Genomic DNA, 18,132 nt, shown 5'->3' with positions numbered 1-18,132 from the left:
AAAACAGAAATAGTGATATTTTCGTATTACCTTAAAAAGTGCGTTTCATACAGAAAAAAATATTGCATTTATGGACAGTGTGTCTTATTACATAAATGTATATAATAACACATTAAGCAAGTACAATTATTTTCTTATTTTTCGTCCCTTGCATATAAAAGAAATAGTTAAATATATTTGACCTGTACATAGTAAAAAATATTTTAATTTAAAAAAACTTTTTTTCCAATTTAAATGATAACTACCCCTCTAAAATGCAAAATATACAATATATATATACGTATTAAAATTAATAAAAAAGCTCGCCTATAAATTTTTAATTTTGCTTTGTAATTTTGTGTGTTTAATATCAATAAAAACTGTAAGTACGTATTTATACATATATATATATATATATATAAATCTTTTTCCCCACAAACAAAATTAAACTGCTTCTACATTTAGGGATTAAAAAACAACTAATCAAAATGGGAAAAATCAGAAGAGATATATAATATTATCATTTACATTATGATGCATTATTACTTCAATTCATATAATTATTTTATAAAACCAAATAAAACAAAATATATGCATTATTAAAAAAAAAAAAAAAAAGGAAGATACATTAGATTTAGATATTGATTAAATCAGTATTCATAAATGTACATATATATATATATATATATGTAGTTACTATTACTGCTTAAAAATTATATACGTGTTTATTGTAAGTTCCATAAATATTATATAACAACTAAAAATTAAAAATTTTAACGAAATTCGTTATTGTACAAAATATTTAATGTGTTATAAAAATAGAAATATACATACATCCCCCCTTTTCTCTCCTCCTCAAAATAAAATTAAAGTATTTTTAAATTTACTAATTATAAAAATAAAAAACATTCTAAAAATTATTTTTGTTTATAAATACATCTCAAATTTTTAATTGATATAATGTCGGGTATACATTAATACACCAGCAATGGCTGCTATCAATAAAAATGTTTGTGTTCCAGAATTTCTAAAAAGGTAATACGAAACTAACAAAACTGGTAAGATATATATTGCGTTCTTCTTTAATTTTTCTATTAATTCATGATTTATATTATTTTCTGGTGCTACATACCTAACATTATTCTGGTAATAATCATAGATCCAAGGATTTCTTTGTAATCTTTCGTTCGCTAAGCCTTCATCATTAAAAGTTGACCATGAACCTTGAGGTGATGGTGGGGGAGGTTTAGTACCATCTCTATTATTATCTCTCTTTTCGTTAATACTATCAGTAGATCCATATAAGTTCTGATCATGCGGACCATTACTGTAATGTGATCCACTAAAGTCTCTACCAGGTTCGCACAATATTCTTATATTTTTTGAATTCAATGCCTTTCCTACACTATCTTCATTGCTACCATATTTTTTGCAAGTATACTAAAAAATTTTATAAACAAATGTAAATAAAAATAAATATTTATGGTTTAACATATTATATATATATATACATTTAAATAACATTTGAGACTTAAAAAAAAAAATGCAGTTACCACAAAAGAGCTCATTTACATTTCATAATATACATATACATATGTACATACATACATATATATAGGGAACGACATGGATACATATATATAATATACAATATATTAATTATTAAAAAAATGAAATATTACGATAAAAAATGAAAAGAATAAAATTTTGATAGAATCGTTAAACATCTTCATTTTTGTAGTATCTAATGATAAAGGAATTTGTGTTCTCAAAAAGATTCTATAGATTCAATATACAGTATTTTGGTTAATACTTTTTTATATCTTAAACGATGCTTCTTATAATTATGAGGCACTGAAATACAATATGTACTTGAAATATATTAACTAATTTAAAATTAAATTGCTCTCAAACTGTATTTTTTATTATCTAGAAGAGAATTCAAATTCCATAAAAATAATAATTGCCTATATCTACAAAGAACGATTTAATAAAATACGTTTTTATTATATATTTATTATTATGTATTTTTCTTTTAATTTTCAAGTAATATTTATTTTTTTATATATATTATATAATAGCAATATATCCTTGCTTTAAAAAAATTAATTTATTAAATATTTTTTTATATATTTATTTATTTTTAAAACATAATTTTGTATTTAAATTTTCTTACGTTAGATTAACAATATTTATTATGTATATAAAATATTTTAAATCTATATTTATTTATGTACTTACGTATTTTTTTTTATAAAGGGTATTTTTTTTATTCACTTTTTTATAAATTTTAAAATAATTCTTAATTTAATAAAATAATAAAAACTTAAATTTTTGGTATCCTCAAGCGTTTATTTTCTTTGAAAAATATAAGCTTTAATTTTAGGATGAAATATTTCGTTCAAAATTTTAAAATTTCTTTATATAAAATAATAAAAATTTTCTAAAAAATTTCTTTTTTTACGGAAACGATTTTTCTTTGAAGAAATAATATATATAATAATATTTTGTTAACCAAATACAATATTTCTTTTTACATTTAAAACAATGCAACATTTTATTTTTATAACATTCTTTTTTAATTTACGTATTTTTTTATTATCAATATGGTGTTGATGTTTAATTTTTTTCCACTTTTAAGCATACATTAGATTAATAATTTTTCATTTGTACGAAAAATTTAAAAAGATAATATATAATTATAATGAATAAAACTAAAATAGTTCTAATATTTTGAATTGTGAAAAGTAGTGAAAATAGTGAACAAAATATCTACTATTGTATGGTATATATATATACATAAAAATATAAAATTTGTATTTAATATATATCATATTTTAGCACAAAAACATTAAATTAAGATGTACATTTCAATTATGATACGTAACTTCTAATATTTTTTCAGTAATTATATAATATATATATATGAATTCATATATTATTTGTTATTTAATATGTATTTTTTAATTTATATTTTTCAAATAAGTATTGTCTATGTAAAATGAACATGGTAATTTGTGTTAACTACGGGAATTCAAATAAATAAAATTCATGCATGCATAAGAAATATTTACATATTAAAAATTTTACTAAATTACTAAAAATAGGTAACAGAAAAAAGAAAAAAAAAAATTTTAAGAAACGATAATATATTAGTAACCTAAAAGGTAAAAATAACGAATAGTAATTTTACGTATCCATTTTTTTCCTAATAATTGCAATAAGATATTTTTCTAAATCGATGCACTTACAATGTATTTTACGTAAATATATATATATTATTATGTATACATATTTATGTTTTTTATAGTATATTTAGATATTATTTAATAAGAAAAAAAGAAAAAAGAAATATTTATTATTATGCTATATTATTATATAATTACGGCATGAATAAAATAAAAAACAATATTCTTTTTTTAATTAGGTTTTTAGTTTGTGAATGCATATTTTTATGAAATATGTTATAATAGTACCCACATATAGGTGAACTTTAAATGGTTAAACTTTAATTAAATTTGCATCTTTGAATAGAGTTATAAACCCCATTTTAATATTATATCTATTTAACGTAAAAAGCATGCTGTCCTAATATAACATGCAACTCTGCTTTTTTATATGTGAAAATGTATTGTCCACCCAATAGTAAATATTCTGTAAGGTTTAGTTCATACGTGTTTTTTTTTATATTTCAATGGGTTTATAGAGAAATGAGTAAAATTTATATGTGCATATATATATATTTATTAATGTATATATAGATACTGACGTATATAAATGTATTTCATGTATGTACGTGCAAAGTATATACTTGTGATTTATATTTATATAGTGAAATTTAATATGATATGTTTTCATTTCATTTGGAAATCGCAATTTCGTAAAATGTATTTTTACTTAGAGGGATACAACTTATTAATTACATGAATATAAAATTTTCCCATTTTGTCTGTCACACATACCCATAGTATTATATTTGTTTTTAAAAATTATAAAAATATAGCCAACCATAAATTTAAATATTGAAATTGAATTTTACTATTAAAAGAAATGTTGCCTTTTGTAAAGCAACATATTTCACCTTATCGTTTTTCTTAAAGCTTAACTATTATTTAATTGTTTTCAATTAATTATATATGAAAAAAGAAAGAGTTAATTTTATTACCTTAAAATTATTTATATCATAACAAGGCTTCATAATACAAAAATATTTAATTGCTGTAATTTTATATATTTTTATGGGTACATAATAAAACACATACAGTTTTATGTGTTATTATATAATGTAAGAAATGTACAACAAAACAAATAAATTTAAAAAAGACGTATCATTTTCGTGTACAAATATTAACTTCGTAATAAATACAGTAAAGGCAAAATCATTTTGACTGTATATTTAAAAAAAATAATTCCATTGGCAAAAATCTCAAAAATTAAAAAAAAAAAAAAAAAAAAAAAGTGTTCGCAAACATATATTAATATGGTTCTATAATAAAAATGTTTAAATGGATTGGGATTCCTTTTTTTCATTTTTATTTTGCGTTGCTTACTATATTTTACACACGCTCATACTTAACTTGAAAATAAATAAGATAACGTTTAAGAGTTTATTTATCAACCATTTATATATGAAATATCAAAAAGAAAAAAATGACTATATATTATTTTAGAAGAACAAAAATATAAATGAATTCATAAATATACTTTTAAATATGTCATTATTAAAACGGTAAAATATGCAAAAGTAATAAAGATTAAAAAAAAACAACAAATTCTAAGATAAAAAAAATAATAATAATAATTCATATTTTACAAAAATATACCTTTTTTTACATTTATAAAACAGAAATAAAAATAAAAAAAAAAAAAAAAAAAGAACAAAACTCGTAACGAAGTTATAATACTACTGATGATAAGCATTAACATATATTGTAGAATTTAATAAATCATACATAAATTTATGCAAAAAAAAAAAAAAAAACATTCAACTTTTCGTTTGAATACATTTACTTGTATAACAAAAATTCTGAGCACAATAGAATTATTTATGTATATATAATATAGATAATATTACTATAATTCTGAAAAGGACATTATATATTATATGTATTTTCTCTATGAATAAAAAATAACCATTTGGTAAAAGTTTCTAAAGATACCAATGGGATTTTTTAATTATTTATGCAACCTTTTTAATAATATAACGAGATAACAAGAACATAGCATATACTATAATAGCTGGCATTAATAATGGACTACAAAAAACATATATGAAAAACAAGACAAGGGGTGCAATATAACGGTGGTCTTTTTTAAATTTTGTTAATAAACTTTTGTATTTATTACCTTGTTTACTTTGTCTGCAGTTGTTCATAAATTTATCTTCATATTCAGAAGCGTCATAAGCATTGTCAACTGTTGGTGCATCTAAACTTTCAGTACTATCTGCTGTTGTCATAGTTGCTCCAACTCTAGTGTTTCCATTGTTAGCACCTTCAAATATGGTACTATCCAATGATAAATTACTATCATCTAAATTTGTGGTTGATCCATCATTACCAACAACTGTACCTAAACCATTTGTCCTATTATTATAACTTATATTTTCATCGCCATATCCAGAGTGAAGTACTCCAACTCTTTGTCTTTCTTGATCTTCATAGAATTTTCCTCCAATACCATATAAGTCACTTAAAATTCTTTGACCTCTGTTAATTTTTCCTAAATTCATTTCATTACCATATCCTTTAAAAGAACACTATATATAAAAAAATACAGAAAAATTTTATGACCAAAAATATATATAATACATACAATATATATATATATATATATATGTATATAAAGGTGGTCTAAAAAATAAATATTTAAATATGATATTATTAAAACTATTCCCTTACTTCATTGTTAAAGCATTGTAAAACCAAAACTAATACGCTAAATGCAAAGATTTTGGTATAAAGATTGAACTTATTATTTAAGTTTCCTCCAATTTTAGATTCTTCCATAGAAGCATTAATTCCATTGGAAGCGTTTGTATTTTTATTATTACCAATAAAAGCCATTTTGGAATGATTATTTGTTATATATATAAAGTATTATTTATATTTTAAAAAAAATTTATAATAAAAATAAAATCTTATATTAAAAACATATAAAAAAACAGTAAAAAATCAGTTTTTTTGAATATTTCTGTTTAATGAAAAATAAAAATCGTATTTTAAAAAAATTACAAAATTTTTAAAATAATACATTTTATAAATATAAAATTTTTTTTTTTATATTATTTAAAAATAAATTTATTTTTGAAAATTATAATTTGTATAAAAGTTTTACTTCTAAAATAATTATGCAAAAAATGCAATTTTATTTTATTTTATTTTTTTTTTTTTTTTTGCTTAATTACATGTAAAAATTAATAGTACATGTATACATCAAAAAAAAAAGAAAAATCAATATATAGTAGAAGAAAAAAAGAAAAGAGAAATAAAAAGAATAGTGAGATTCTAAATTTACCTATAAAATAATTTACTTAAAAAATGGGTTTATTTGTTACATATAAATAGAGAAGTTACTCAAAAATACAAATACTAGGATAAATAAAATAAATAAAAATTATATATATATACTATATATAAGTACTTAATATTGTATATATATGCGAAAATTAAATATTTATTTTATAATAAATAATACTGTTTGTATATAAAAAAAAATATTTCTACATGTATTTTCAAGAAAATATAAAAATATACAAATAAATAATATATATTATAAAGGTAACAGTATTTAGGGAGTCTCTTAGATCTAACAATAAAAAATAAGCATTCCTTAAAATATTATTATTGTTTTATCTTAAATTTTGAATAAAATATAAAATTAATAATATTTATAATACTAATTTTACCCTTATAATAATTTTCTAATTAATATTGTTATAGATAAATGGAAAGAGAAATAATTGTTTTTCATTATGTGTATAGGTAAAAAAAACTGAAGGTAATATATGGAGAGAAATAATAATAAAAAATAATATTCCCCTAAATATGTTGTATTATACTGCATTTATATATAATTTCTATATTCAATAATAATTTTGGCAGTGAAAAATATTTACATGAAAATATATTAAGTTAAAAAGTAGAAAAAATATATGAAGAAAATAGATAAAAACTAAAAAATAATTGCAGGGAGAGGAAAATTCCAAAATTGTACAAATAAAAAAAAAAAAAAAAAGAATAGGCATACAACATAAATATATTTGTATATATAATAGTATAATAATACCTCGTCCACCTACATTAAAAAAGGAAAAAAACTTATTATAAAGGCATGCTTTTAAAAGGTAAAATTTGAAAAACGTATTTTACGTTGACGTATTTATTCTTTTTAAAAAAGTTACTTAAAAAAATTTATATTTTCAGTTTAACTTAAAAATTATATAGCATAAAAAAATAGTAGTATTATATATCTTTTTTTTTTTTTTTTTTTCATATAAAAAATGTCTTTTTGAAAATATGTCATTTTAAAATAATAATAACGGAGCACCACTTTTCAAATAATTTTATATTAATTATTTCGTCCCCATTAAACTTAAAAGTAAAAATGTATACAATAATGTATTTTTTCATTGTATACTGATATTGCAACAAATACAGATTGAAACGTAATTTTTATGCTCCAAAAAAAATGTTGAAAGCGCGTTAGTAAATTACATTAATAAACTCATTTATCTTATATGTTATCCTTATTTTTTCAAATATTCTCCATATATATATTATTAAAATTCATTATATTAATTTCAAATTTAATTTGAAGAGGGAAAATGTTTTTTCGTTCAAAAAAAAAATTGTCAAAAAATATTAAATAGCAAAATGTATTTTTTATATTTTATTTTATTTATTTATATTTATTTTAAAATTTTAACAAATTATCTAGGTTATAAATAAATCAGGATTAGCTTTCTTTTCCTTATGATATATTTGTTGCAGCTTTATTAAGAAAAAAAAAATTTTTAAATATATATTTTATTAAAGCTAAAAAGTATGCCCATTTACTTGTATATACTATTATAAATATAAATTTTTTTTTTTTTTTTGAGTTAAAAAAAGTATTATATATTTATTTTACATTAAAAGTTAAGAACATAAAGCATTTTGAATTATCCGAATTTTTTTTTTTTTTTTTTTTTCTCCCTGACAGAAAAAGTGTAAATTATTAATATATGAGATTGTTTTAACTTCTTATCAATGTGTAAATACAAACAGCAAGTTATTTGTTAAATAAAAAGTGAGCAAAATTGAAAAAAATAGACCATTATGCAATTTGTTTATAATTAATTTTATTAGGAATTTATATATAATTATGAAATTTATTTTATTCTGTTTTCTTAAGGAAAAGTTCTGTTTATATATACCCTCGACGTACCTTACATTTTGAATATATGTAACAACTAATAATTAATTATATTTAACTATTTACCATATTTTAACATTTTAGAATACCTTCTAATTAAATATAACACAACAAAATAGTTCTACTAAAAGAAGAAACAAAATGTTATGTAATGTTATGTAATGTTATGTTAAATTGGATTTTTAATTTTTATCAGTTTTTATATGTTATACTAAAGAAATTTATTCAGAACATTTCCTTTTTTTATGTATACACATACACACATAAATAAATTTATAAATAAATTAATTAATAAATAAATATTTCCTAATAAATCCTGAAGGAAAATGTTTTATGAAAACCTTTACTAAAACAACATTTATCAAAAAATAAAAATACTTTTTGTTATAGTTTCTTAAAAAAAAAAAATAAAATAAATAACAAAAATTTATATTTATGTTTATTTTAAAACGCACACAAATAATAATAAATGTAATGTTAAAAAAAAAACTTTCGTGTTAAAATATAAAAAGGAGTTTTATTTTTATACGCTTATAGGAAAAAATTAAAACATACAACTTAAATTTAATGTATAATACTTTATATATAATTTAATTTCACGAATTATGCACATATATATATATATATATATGTATATATGTACAATATTACAAAGATATAATACTACATACTAAGGACTTCATAAAAGTAACCTTTTAACTAAATAATATGTAGGGTTTTACAAAAATTGGGGGAAATTCAACAACTGTATATATATAAAATATGTTTTATTATGCAAGGCAAATTTAAAGACACTTTATGGGAAAATGCTTTTTTTATTGTAATATATATATATATATTTTTTTTTTTTTTTTTTTTTGTGTGATTTTTTAACCCTTCGGAATCTTTTTAATTTTATTTTAAACAAGTTATATATACCGTTAAAAAAGGATGGGTAAAAATTTACATAATGTATTTCTGCTTATAATGAAATTATATATCTTTACTCTTTCTTTGTATAATAAGCATACGCTCCTAAACCACATGCTGCAATGAAAGCATACATTCCCAAATTCATAACAAGCAATGTGATTACAGAAGATGCAAGAGCGGAAACCACAAGAATATAATTATTCTTAGTCTCATCTGAAATATTATTAAACGCCACTGAATCTGAAACATTTTCATTTTTTATTTCTAATTCGTCTACACCTTCAGTCATAGTACTTTCCTCAGATTTAGTTAAAATGGGGTCCTTCGATTTTGCATTTTTTTCATCTTCATCTTCAGATGTGGATAAATCCCAATAATTTTCATTATTTTCCAGGACATTTGTTGGTCTAGGTACCTCGTAATTTTCTGCTAATCCATTACCATCTTCTAAAACTAACGTTTCTCTATGGTCTTCAATATTACTGTCTTTTTCAGAGGAGTACTAAAAATTTATATACATAGAGTAAAAATACAAAGCTTGTAATTTCAAGATCATCAAATTAAAATATAAATATGTAAATATATATTTATATGTATATATATTTATATACATTTTAATCTGTATATTTATCTATACATTAATCTGTGTATTTATCTATATATTTATCTGCGTATTTATCTATATATTAATCTGTGTATATATCTATACATTAATATGCGTATTTATCTATATATTAATCTGTGTATATATCTATATATTAATATGCGTATTTATCTATATATTAATCTGTGTATATATCTATATATTAATATGCGTATTTATCTATATATTAATCTGTGTATATATCTATATATTAATCTATGTATTTATCTATACATTAATCTGCGTATTTATCTATACATTAATATGCGTATTTATCTATATATTAATCTGTGTATATATCTATATATTAATCTATGTATTTATCTATAAATTAATCTGCGTATTTATCTATACATTAATATGCGTATTTATCTATACATTAATATGCGTATTTATCTATACATTAATATGCGTATTTATCTATATATTAATCTGTGTATATATCTATATATTAATCTACATGTTTATCTATATATTAATCTTCATTTTAATCTATACACAAAAAATGAAAAATAAATATATTTGCAATAAGTAGAAAATATTATTTTTCATATCTTACATTTTGATCAGAACAGTTTAATGTCTCAATTAAAAGGAAAAATAAAAAAATTCTAAGACCAAAAATCCCAAACATTTTTATTTATATTAGCTTTATAATGACAGCCCCCTTTGAAGCTTTAAATTAAAATATTTTTTGTAATGAATTTTTTAATATTTTTTTCTATTTTTACTTAGTTAATAATAATGATAGAAATTCGATAACTATATTATTAATATTGTAATTCTTTTTTTTTTTTTTTTCCTTTTTTATATTATATATAAAAATAGTTAATAATTCTTTGATTTCGGGTAAAAATATTTTATGCATTTTTTCTTATTATGTCAACGGCATTTTAAAAGGATTAAAAAATTATTTTTTTGAAATGTTCTTTCATTTTAAAATTTATGCACTATATCTAAAAACCATATGAATACTTTTTACCATATTATTATATTATTCATATATATAAAATAGCTATATTTATCATGATAAAATTAGTAATGTACATAAAGAACTAAGTAATTACGGAATAACTGACTACTTTTGCAGCTATTTTGACAACAAATCCCGAGTGCGTACAAACAACTTATAAGCATTTATTTTATATATATGTAGAAACATAATAATAAATATATATATATATATATATATTGTTTGTATCTATTAAATTAATATTTTCAAACTTTATTATATTTTTTTCTGGTTAAAAAGGAATCTTTATTTATTCAAATGATTAATTATAATACATTCTATGAATTTATTTTTATTTATTGTGCCTAAGAAAGGAAGAATCTATTCGAACCTAAGTATTAATATCCAAAGATGATTTATTTAAAATTTTTTTAATTCCTATTTTATTTATTACATTTAGAAATTTACATTTTAAGCCATAATTTGCACTTTTTTAAACATGTATAAATTATCTTTATGTATTATTTTCCATATATATATAATAAGTTTGACAAAAATGAAACTAAACAATATGTGTATTTCTAAAATTCATTCATATGCTTTTCATAAACGTTGTACATTTTTCCAAAATTATATTCTTGCTTGTGTTATATAAAAAATATTTATATAACATTAATCATATATTATATTGTTCTACGTTAAATTATAAAAAATATAAAGAGAAGAACATATAAACCTTTTTTATAATTTTTTTATAATAAATTTCATCAATATAAACTATAAAAAAAATAAATAAAAAGGAAATTTATCTTGAAAAAGTATGCATAAAAATACGTTAAAATTTATATATATATATATATATATATATATATATATATATATATTTAAATCAACGTTTTACTTTCTCCGCTTTAATTAGTAGGTAAATAATTTTAATATGTATTATTAAATTTTTAGACTTATAGAATAGTACTTAAAAATAATAAATTAACTATTCTCTTCTTTTAACTTATTGTTATTTTAAAAAATTATTCTCAAAAAAAATGCTTCCATTATTAAATATATATATATTTATTACTGTTGTTAAATAAGGATAAAAAATGAATGTAAAAAAAAGGAATTTTAAAAAAATAAAGCTGTATAGGGATTAATAACTGAATTAAAATAAAAAAAAATAAAAATAAGCATTTCTAAGATGCACAACTCATAAAATTTTGTGTTTAAAAATTACTATTTTGGTATGCAGAAAAGTAACATTTTCATATATAGAAAGTTTTTTAATAATGAATAATACATATATTATACATATATGTTATAGTGTAACATTTTAAAATAATTTATACAAATTTGTAGATATGTCCTGTTTACTTTTTTTTTTCAAATATGAATAAATTATATTATTTATAATATTTTTATGTTGTATTTTTAAGTAATCTTTTTATAATAGTTAAAGATATAATTGTATTTTATATAATACATATATATGCACATATATATATATATATATATATATATATATATATATATATATATATAATTATATATAAATGAACCACAATAGGACAAAATAATAATAAAAAAAGATTAAAAAAAAGTAATCATATATGCATAAACCACGGTAAGTACGATCAATATTGATATCATTCATCTTGCACCCCAAGTAGAATCAGTAGTAAAGGAGGCTTTTAAATTTTGTGTTGATGAATCTCAGAGAGTATGTCAACGTAATTATGTACCAGCCGTTATCATGACCATTGTAATTTTTAATGCACTTGTTCATATAGGTCATAAGTTAGGAAGAAATGTAATATAAAATTTATAGTCAAAACTTTTATATGTATATATATAAATATATATGCTTATGTACATAATTGACGTTAGTATGTAAACGTTTGTACGCATGTACATATGTATGTATGCATATGAATGTGATTGCGCACATTATACGTATTTATGTATTTTTCTTATGTTTTCTCATTTAATTTAAAATTTTTTGAATTTTTTGCTCCAACTGTAGTTATATTTATACAAAGTTGAGCATAGGGGCAAAATGTAATTTAAGAATAATCGAAAGAAGTTTATGTATTTTTCTGATAATATAAAGCTGAACTGTATATATGGGAGACGTATGAGAAGAGGAGCAATATATATATTTATATGTATATGTAGGTATATATAATTTCCTTCTGTTTTTATAATTATTTCATATATCCTTTTGAGCATATTTTGTTCTTTTCCTTTGTTCTTAATAAACCACACATTTTGCCCACATTACTGGAGAAAATACGTCATCATATAAATAGTCTTTTTAAAGAAGAAAAAAAATATTTTTTTTTTTGTCCAAAACTTAATTTATACCATTAGAAAAAAAAATATTTATATTTATTGTTTGGGCAAATTCATTATTACTTGCTAGTATGGAAAGCAGTATGATAGAGATTCTATAATAACTAAATTTCTAAATGCTTTATAACAAGAGAATTTTAAGCATATTAATATGGGGGGAAATAACATATCAGTCTGTACATATATATTTAAATATATATATATATATATATATTACATACTAGTATACATAACTTTTTTTGTAATAACGGCTTGATATTTTTTATTAATAAGGCAATTTTCCATATAAATTGTCTTGCTTAGTAGCACAAAGCCTAATATTTCTTAAAACCAATGCATCGAGCTTTTTATCATTTAAAGGTAGATTAAAACAGCCCACAGTCTACCAAATATGCATTTTTCGAATATTATTTTTACTAAATTATGTTTAACTCAATTTTGAAATCAATTTTAAATTGCCATTCATTTTTTGTATAAATATTTATATTTTAAGTTGTTATCTGGTTATATTTAAGAATTTTTATTTTTCCTTTTTTTTAGTGTTCCCCTTACATATGTATGATCTGTAGCTATATTTTTTCCTATTCATAGTGCATATCTGTGGTTTCAATTATTCTAGTTTGTAAAATGAAGTTTTTTTTCTCAAATATATATATATATATATATATATATATATATATGTATACCTACTCACACAGACCAAACCATTTCTCTCCTTACATTTTAAGTGTTATCTTTTTGCCTATTTGTTCGAGACACCTTCTTTCAATTTCAAGTTTCCGCTTAACTGATTGCACCATTTTAGTTTATTACAGTTATATTCTTACTTACATAAGATGAAACACAATATTAACATAAAAATTATATTTATATTAAATAATTACTCCTTAATGCATGTTGACGTAATTTTGCCCACGAAATAAGACCCCCATTGAACATACAGCAGTTCACTTATACATGCGAAATTAAAACATTACTTGGCTAAATAATTTGTGAACGTTCTTATTCTACTTATAACTAATTTATAGTTCTATGTAAATTCTATGAACCATTCTATAATTACAACAAAATATTTGCAATTTGGGAAATACCTATAGCACAACATATAAATAATTCCAGAAATAAAATATATACTGCTTCTCATAAGAAGAAGCGTCACTTCAATTTAGGAAGCAATATTTTTGGTTGACTTAGGTTACAAATAAATTGTAATAAAATTAAAAAAACTGGGTTAAATTTTTTTTTTAACAAAAAAAAAAAAAATAAAATAATAAAAATAAAGCAAAGTAATTCAATTAAAATAAATGATGTAAAATATGGGAACAAATTTTAATTTTAAGCGAAAGAAAAAGTACTAATTGAAAAAAACAAAATAATATGCATAACGCATTGACGTGTACGATAAGTTAAGTACTTAAATATGCACGCATGGTTATACATATGCGGCTGTATACACACTTGCATTTGCATTAATTTCTACACATTCATATGGTACATACAAATTTACATCCAAGAATATTCTATTCTTCTTTGTAACCATAAAATGAATAATGTATTTTTAAATAGTAAATATGCAGATTTTATTTTTTCCCATTTCATTTTGTAATGAACTATTCTATAATAAAAGGGAAAAAAAAAATTTTTTAATATGATGAATCTTTCTATCCTAAAGTTTAAAATCTTTAATTAAACACATATAAAACAAAATAGCATTTTTATTTTCATCAATTGCAACCTTTTTCGCTTCAAGTATCTTTAATTTCTCTTTTTCCTTCATTTCGTATCGTTCTATATGCGTTCCATTATTTATTATATCCTTTTCATTATTTTCCATCGATACTGCATATCCTTCTACCATCCGTTTCCCTTCCATAAGTCCGCCCCTCTTTCCCATGGCTTCTTTGCACCCTTTCGCGGTTTCTATACCTTTCCCCGTTTCCTTTTTGTAATTTTCTAGAGCCTTTCTTTTTTCCTCCTCCAGTGATTTGTATAACATCCTTTCATTTTCATATTCCGAATTAAGAATTTTTGCAACTTGTAATTCATCTACTAATAAATGCAATAATTTGACCGAAATTCTATATTTGTGTAAAGTTTTTTTTAAGTCTTTTATTATAAGCAGAATATCTTCTTCACTATCCTCTTTTTTAAAAGTATAATAATTTTTTTCTCTAATTTCAAAAAAATTAGTTATTAATGGTATCAGTTTCCTATTTTCAATAAGAATAGAGTCATTTTTAGGTGTAACACATCCAAAAAATTTTCTCATATAACATCTCATAGTATTATTACTTTTCTTTAATAAATTTAACCATTCAAAATATTTATTTATTTGTTTTCTACACAACAATTCGTGTACAATAATTTTAAATTGTTTTATAATTTCAGTCTTATCATTTGATAAGTCAATTTTTTTTTTTAATGATTGTATACCTTTACTTTGTATATTAAACCCAAAATTTCTTTTTATAAATGTACAAAATTTAATAAACGAATTTTTTATATCATTTTTTTCTTCTACATATAAATTTTCAACATCAAATAAAAAATTATTATCATACGCATCCTCTGATTTTTTCTTTTCTATATTACGTAAAGTATTGGCATTTTTTATATCCTCCTTTTCAAAAAGGAAAGTAAAAAAGCCTAAAATGCCTTTTAAATCACCTTGAAATAATTTATGTAATATTCCAAAAAGTCTAGTCGTTTTCTGTTCTATCGTTGCTTTTATTATGTCATTTATAGCTACTAGCATACTGTCTAAATACGAAATATCAATTTCTATAATAGTAGAAAAACCATGTTTTAATTTCATCTCTATATTATTAAAATAATTATAAAACTCATCCATAAAAGCTCTCACTGCAACATTTTGCGTAATATTTATATATCTATTATTCCAATGAGTATAATTTAATGGAAATCTATTTCCACCTGTTCCTAAATAAGTTTTAATGTCTTCTTCAAGTTTAAAAACTTTTTTTACATATTCAGAAAATATCTTTTCATTATGTACATATATTTCATTCATTTTTTCCAAACTACTTTCTATATTAAGTGGAATATTCCTAGTAAATTTCACATCCTTAATATAGAAATATACATCTCTACCATTTATTAATAAAAATTCATTGTCACCATTAACATCTAAGCATACTTTTACATTTGACAGTTCCTCTATATTTTTGTCATGTAGTAAATCATAATTTTCAAATAATTCATTTATAAATGTTTTTGTTTCATTAACTAAAATATTAACTTTTTTATGTATTTTTTTTTGCATATATTTTAAAGTCTGATATGTTGAGGAAGATATATCCTTTTCTGTTTTTACATGTTTTTCGTAATCATTGAAAAGTATTCTATCTGTTAATTCTACAAATAACTCTTTTGCATCATGTAGTGGTATTCCATAAACTTTATCAGAAATACTCCCATCTTTTTTTTTACATAACTTTTCTATATGATTTATAGAAACACCATCTTCATTCACAATAACATCATCCGATGATTTCGATATTTCACTAAGGCCTCTTTGCCATGTTATTCTTTGTCTTATTCTAATTTTAGGTTCCCATCTGGAAAAACGGAAAAAATTCATAATGCACATATATATACACATATTCATAAATACATGCATATACGTGTACGTACGTATTAAACTCAGTGTGGAAAATACGGGACATACCTGGAAAACGTAAGGCATATTGGTAAGATATAAGAAGTATTCGAAAAATATATGACATATGAGAGAAATATCAAAAATATACTTAGACTATGGAACATAATTGGGATAATGTAAAACTTATTGGGAAAATTTAATAAATAGTGGAAACATAAAAGATATGTTAGAAATGTATTAAAAATACATCAAAAATGTTGGGAAATAACGATCAATCCTTCTTCCTAACAATTTTAACACTACTTGATCAAATTGTGTTAATATACTCCTCAAAAATATTATATTCAATAACACTTCTTTCTGTGAAGTATTAACAAAATAAACTATATATTGTTCGCCATAACATGTATTCCAACATTTCAATATTTCAACGTTTAGTACTTTCAAAAGTGCGCTAATGTTACACCTCAACGAACAGACACTTCAACAATTCAGTGGTAAGATGATGCAATATTAATATATCCTAAAATTTTTTAGTCTGCCAAAATTTTCATACAATACAGCTAAACTAAATAAAAGGGCATTTGAAATGTTCTCTAAAAATTGTATTAACTGTACATATTCAAAATTATAACATAACATATAATATGCCATATTTTTTGGTTATTCCCTTAATTTTTTTTTTTTTTTCTCTTTTTACGACTTCAAAAGAATATTCTTTTTCCGAATTATTTATTTTCTCAAGAACTTTATTACTCTATTCATTACATTTATTTTTTCTCCATTTCATTTCAAAATATGAAATACTCAGTACTACAAAAAAAAATTAATATATATGCACATACATATATATATATATATATATATATATTTTTTTTTTTTTTTTTTATTTAATGTCTATATAGTTAAAATGTATTCACATATATATAAATATGTCGGAATTTATTCGGTTCTTTATATTTTTGTTAACTGTCATACGAGAATAATGATATATTAGCATATATAAAATAAAGGTAAAATGCACCCAGTTTGTCCAATATGTGTGTCATTCACACATTCCCCCTGACCACCAAAAAAAAAAATAATAATTTTAATTTCCTTAATGCATATGAAAAATTCATTTAATAAATTTATATACTATAACAATAAAATTTTAAATACAATAACTTTTTTTTTTTTTTTTTTTTTTTTTTTTTGTATTAATTTATTTTGTTTTGACTTTATTTTACTTTATCTCTCTGGTAAATATTGAATAAAATAAAT

General features: G+C 20.7%; 4 protein-coding genes across 4 annotated transcripts; all 4 read right to left on the bottom strand.

The window, feature by feature from the left end:
• Positions 1-927: 927 nt before the first annotated feature.
• Positions 928-1,706, bottom strand: PmUG01_11061200 (uncharacterized protein; the record flags this gene model as incomplete). The annotated part of the gene is made up of 2 exons (XM_029006292.1): positions 928-1,419; positions 1,662-1,706. 2 exons carry the CDS (start codon positions 1,704-1,706, stop codon positions 928-930), a joined length of 537 nt encoding a protein of 178 aa, XP_028862796.1.
• A 3,452-nt stretch (positions 1,707-5,158) lies between these two features.
• Positions 5,159-6,044, bottom strand: PmUG01_11061100 (uncharacterized protein; the record flags this gene model as incomplete). The annotated part of the gene is made up of 2 exons (XM_029006291.1): positions 5,159-5,737; positions 5,880-6,044. 2 exons carry the CDS (start codon positions 6,042-6,044, stop codon positions 5,159-5,161), a joined length of 744 nt encoding a protein of 247 aa, XP_028862795.1.
• Positions 6,045-9,376: 3,332 nt separating this feature from the next.
• Positions 9,377-10,583, bottom strand: PmUG01_11061000 (uncharacterized protein; the record flags this gene model as incomplete). The annotated part of the gene is made up of 2 exons (XM_029006290.1): positions 9,377-9,808; positions 10,509-10,583. 2 exons carry the CDS (start codon positions 10,581-10,583, stop codon positions 9,377-9,379), a joined length of 507 nt encoding a protein of 168 aa, XP_028862794.1.
• A 4,330-nt stretch (positions 10,584-14,913) lies between these two features.
• Positions 14,914-16,848, bottom strand: PmUG01_11060900 (Plasmodium exported protein, unknown function; the record flags this gene model as incomplete). The annotated part of the gene is made up of 1 exon (XM_029006289.1): positions 14,914-16,848. The coding sequence occupies one exon, from the start codon at positions 16,846-16,848 to the stop codon at positions 14,914-14,916; it is 1,935 nt and encodes a 644-aa protein (XP_028862793.1).
• Between the last annotated feature and the right edge of the window lie 1,284 nt (positions 16,849-18,132).

This window comes from Plasmodium malariae (assembly GCF_900090045.1).
Source record: "Plasmodium malariae genome assembly, chromosome: 11".
Classification (NCBI taxonomy): domain Eukaryota; phylum Apicomplexa; class Aconoidasida; order Haemosporida; family Plasmodiidae; genus Plasmodium; species Plasmodium malariae.
This window is presented reverse-complemented; position numbering and strand designations above follow the sequence as displayed.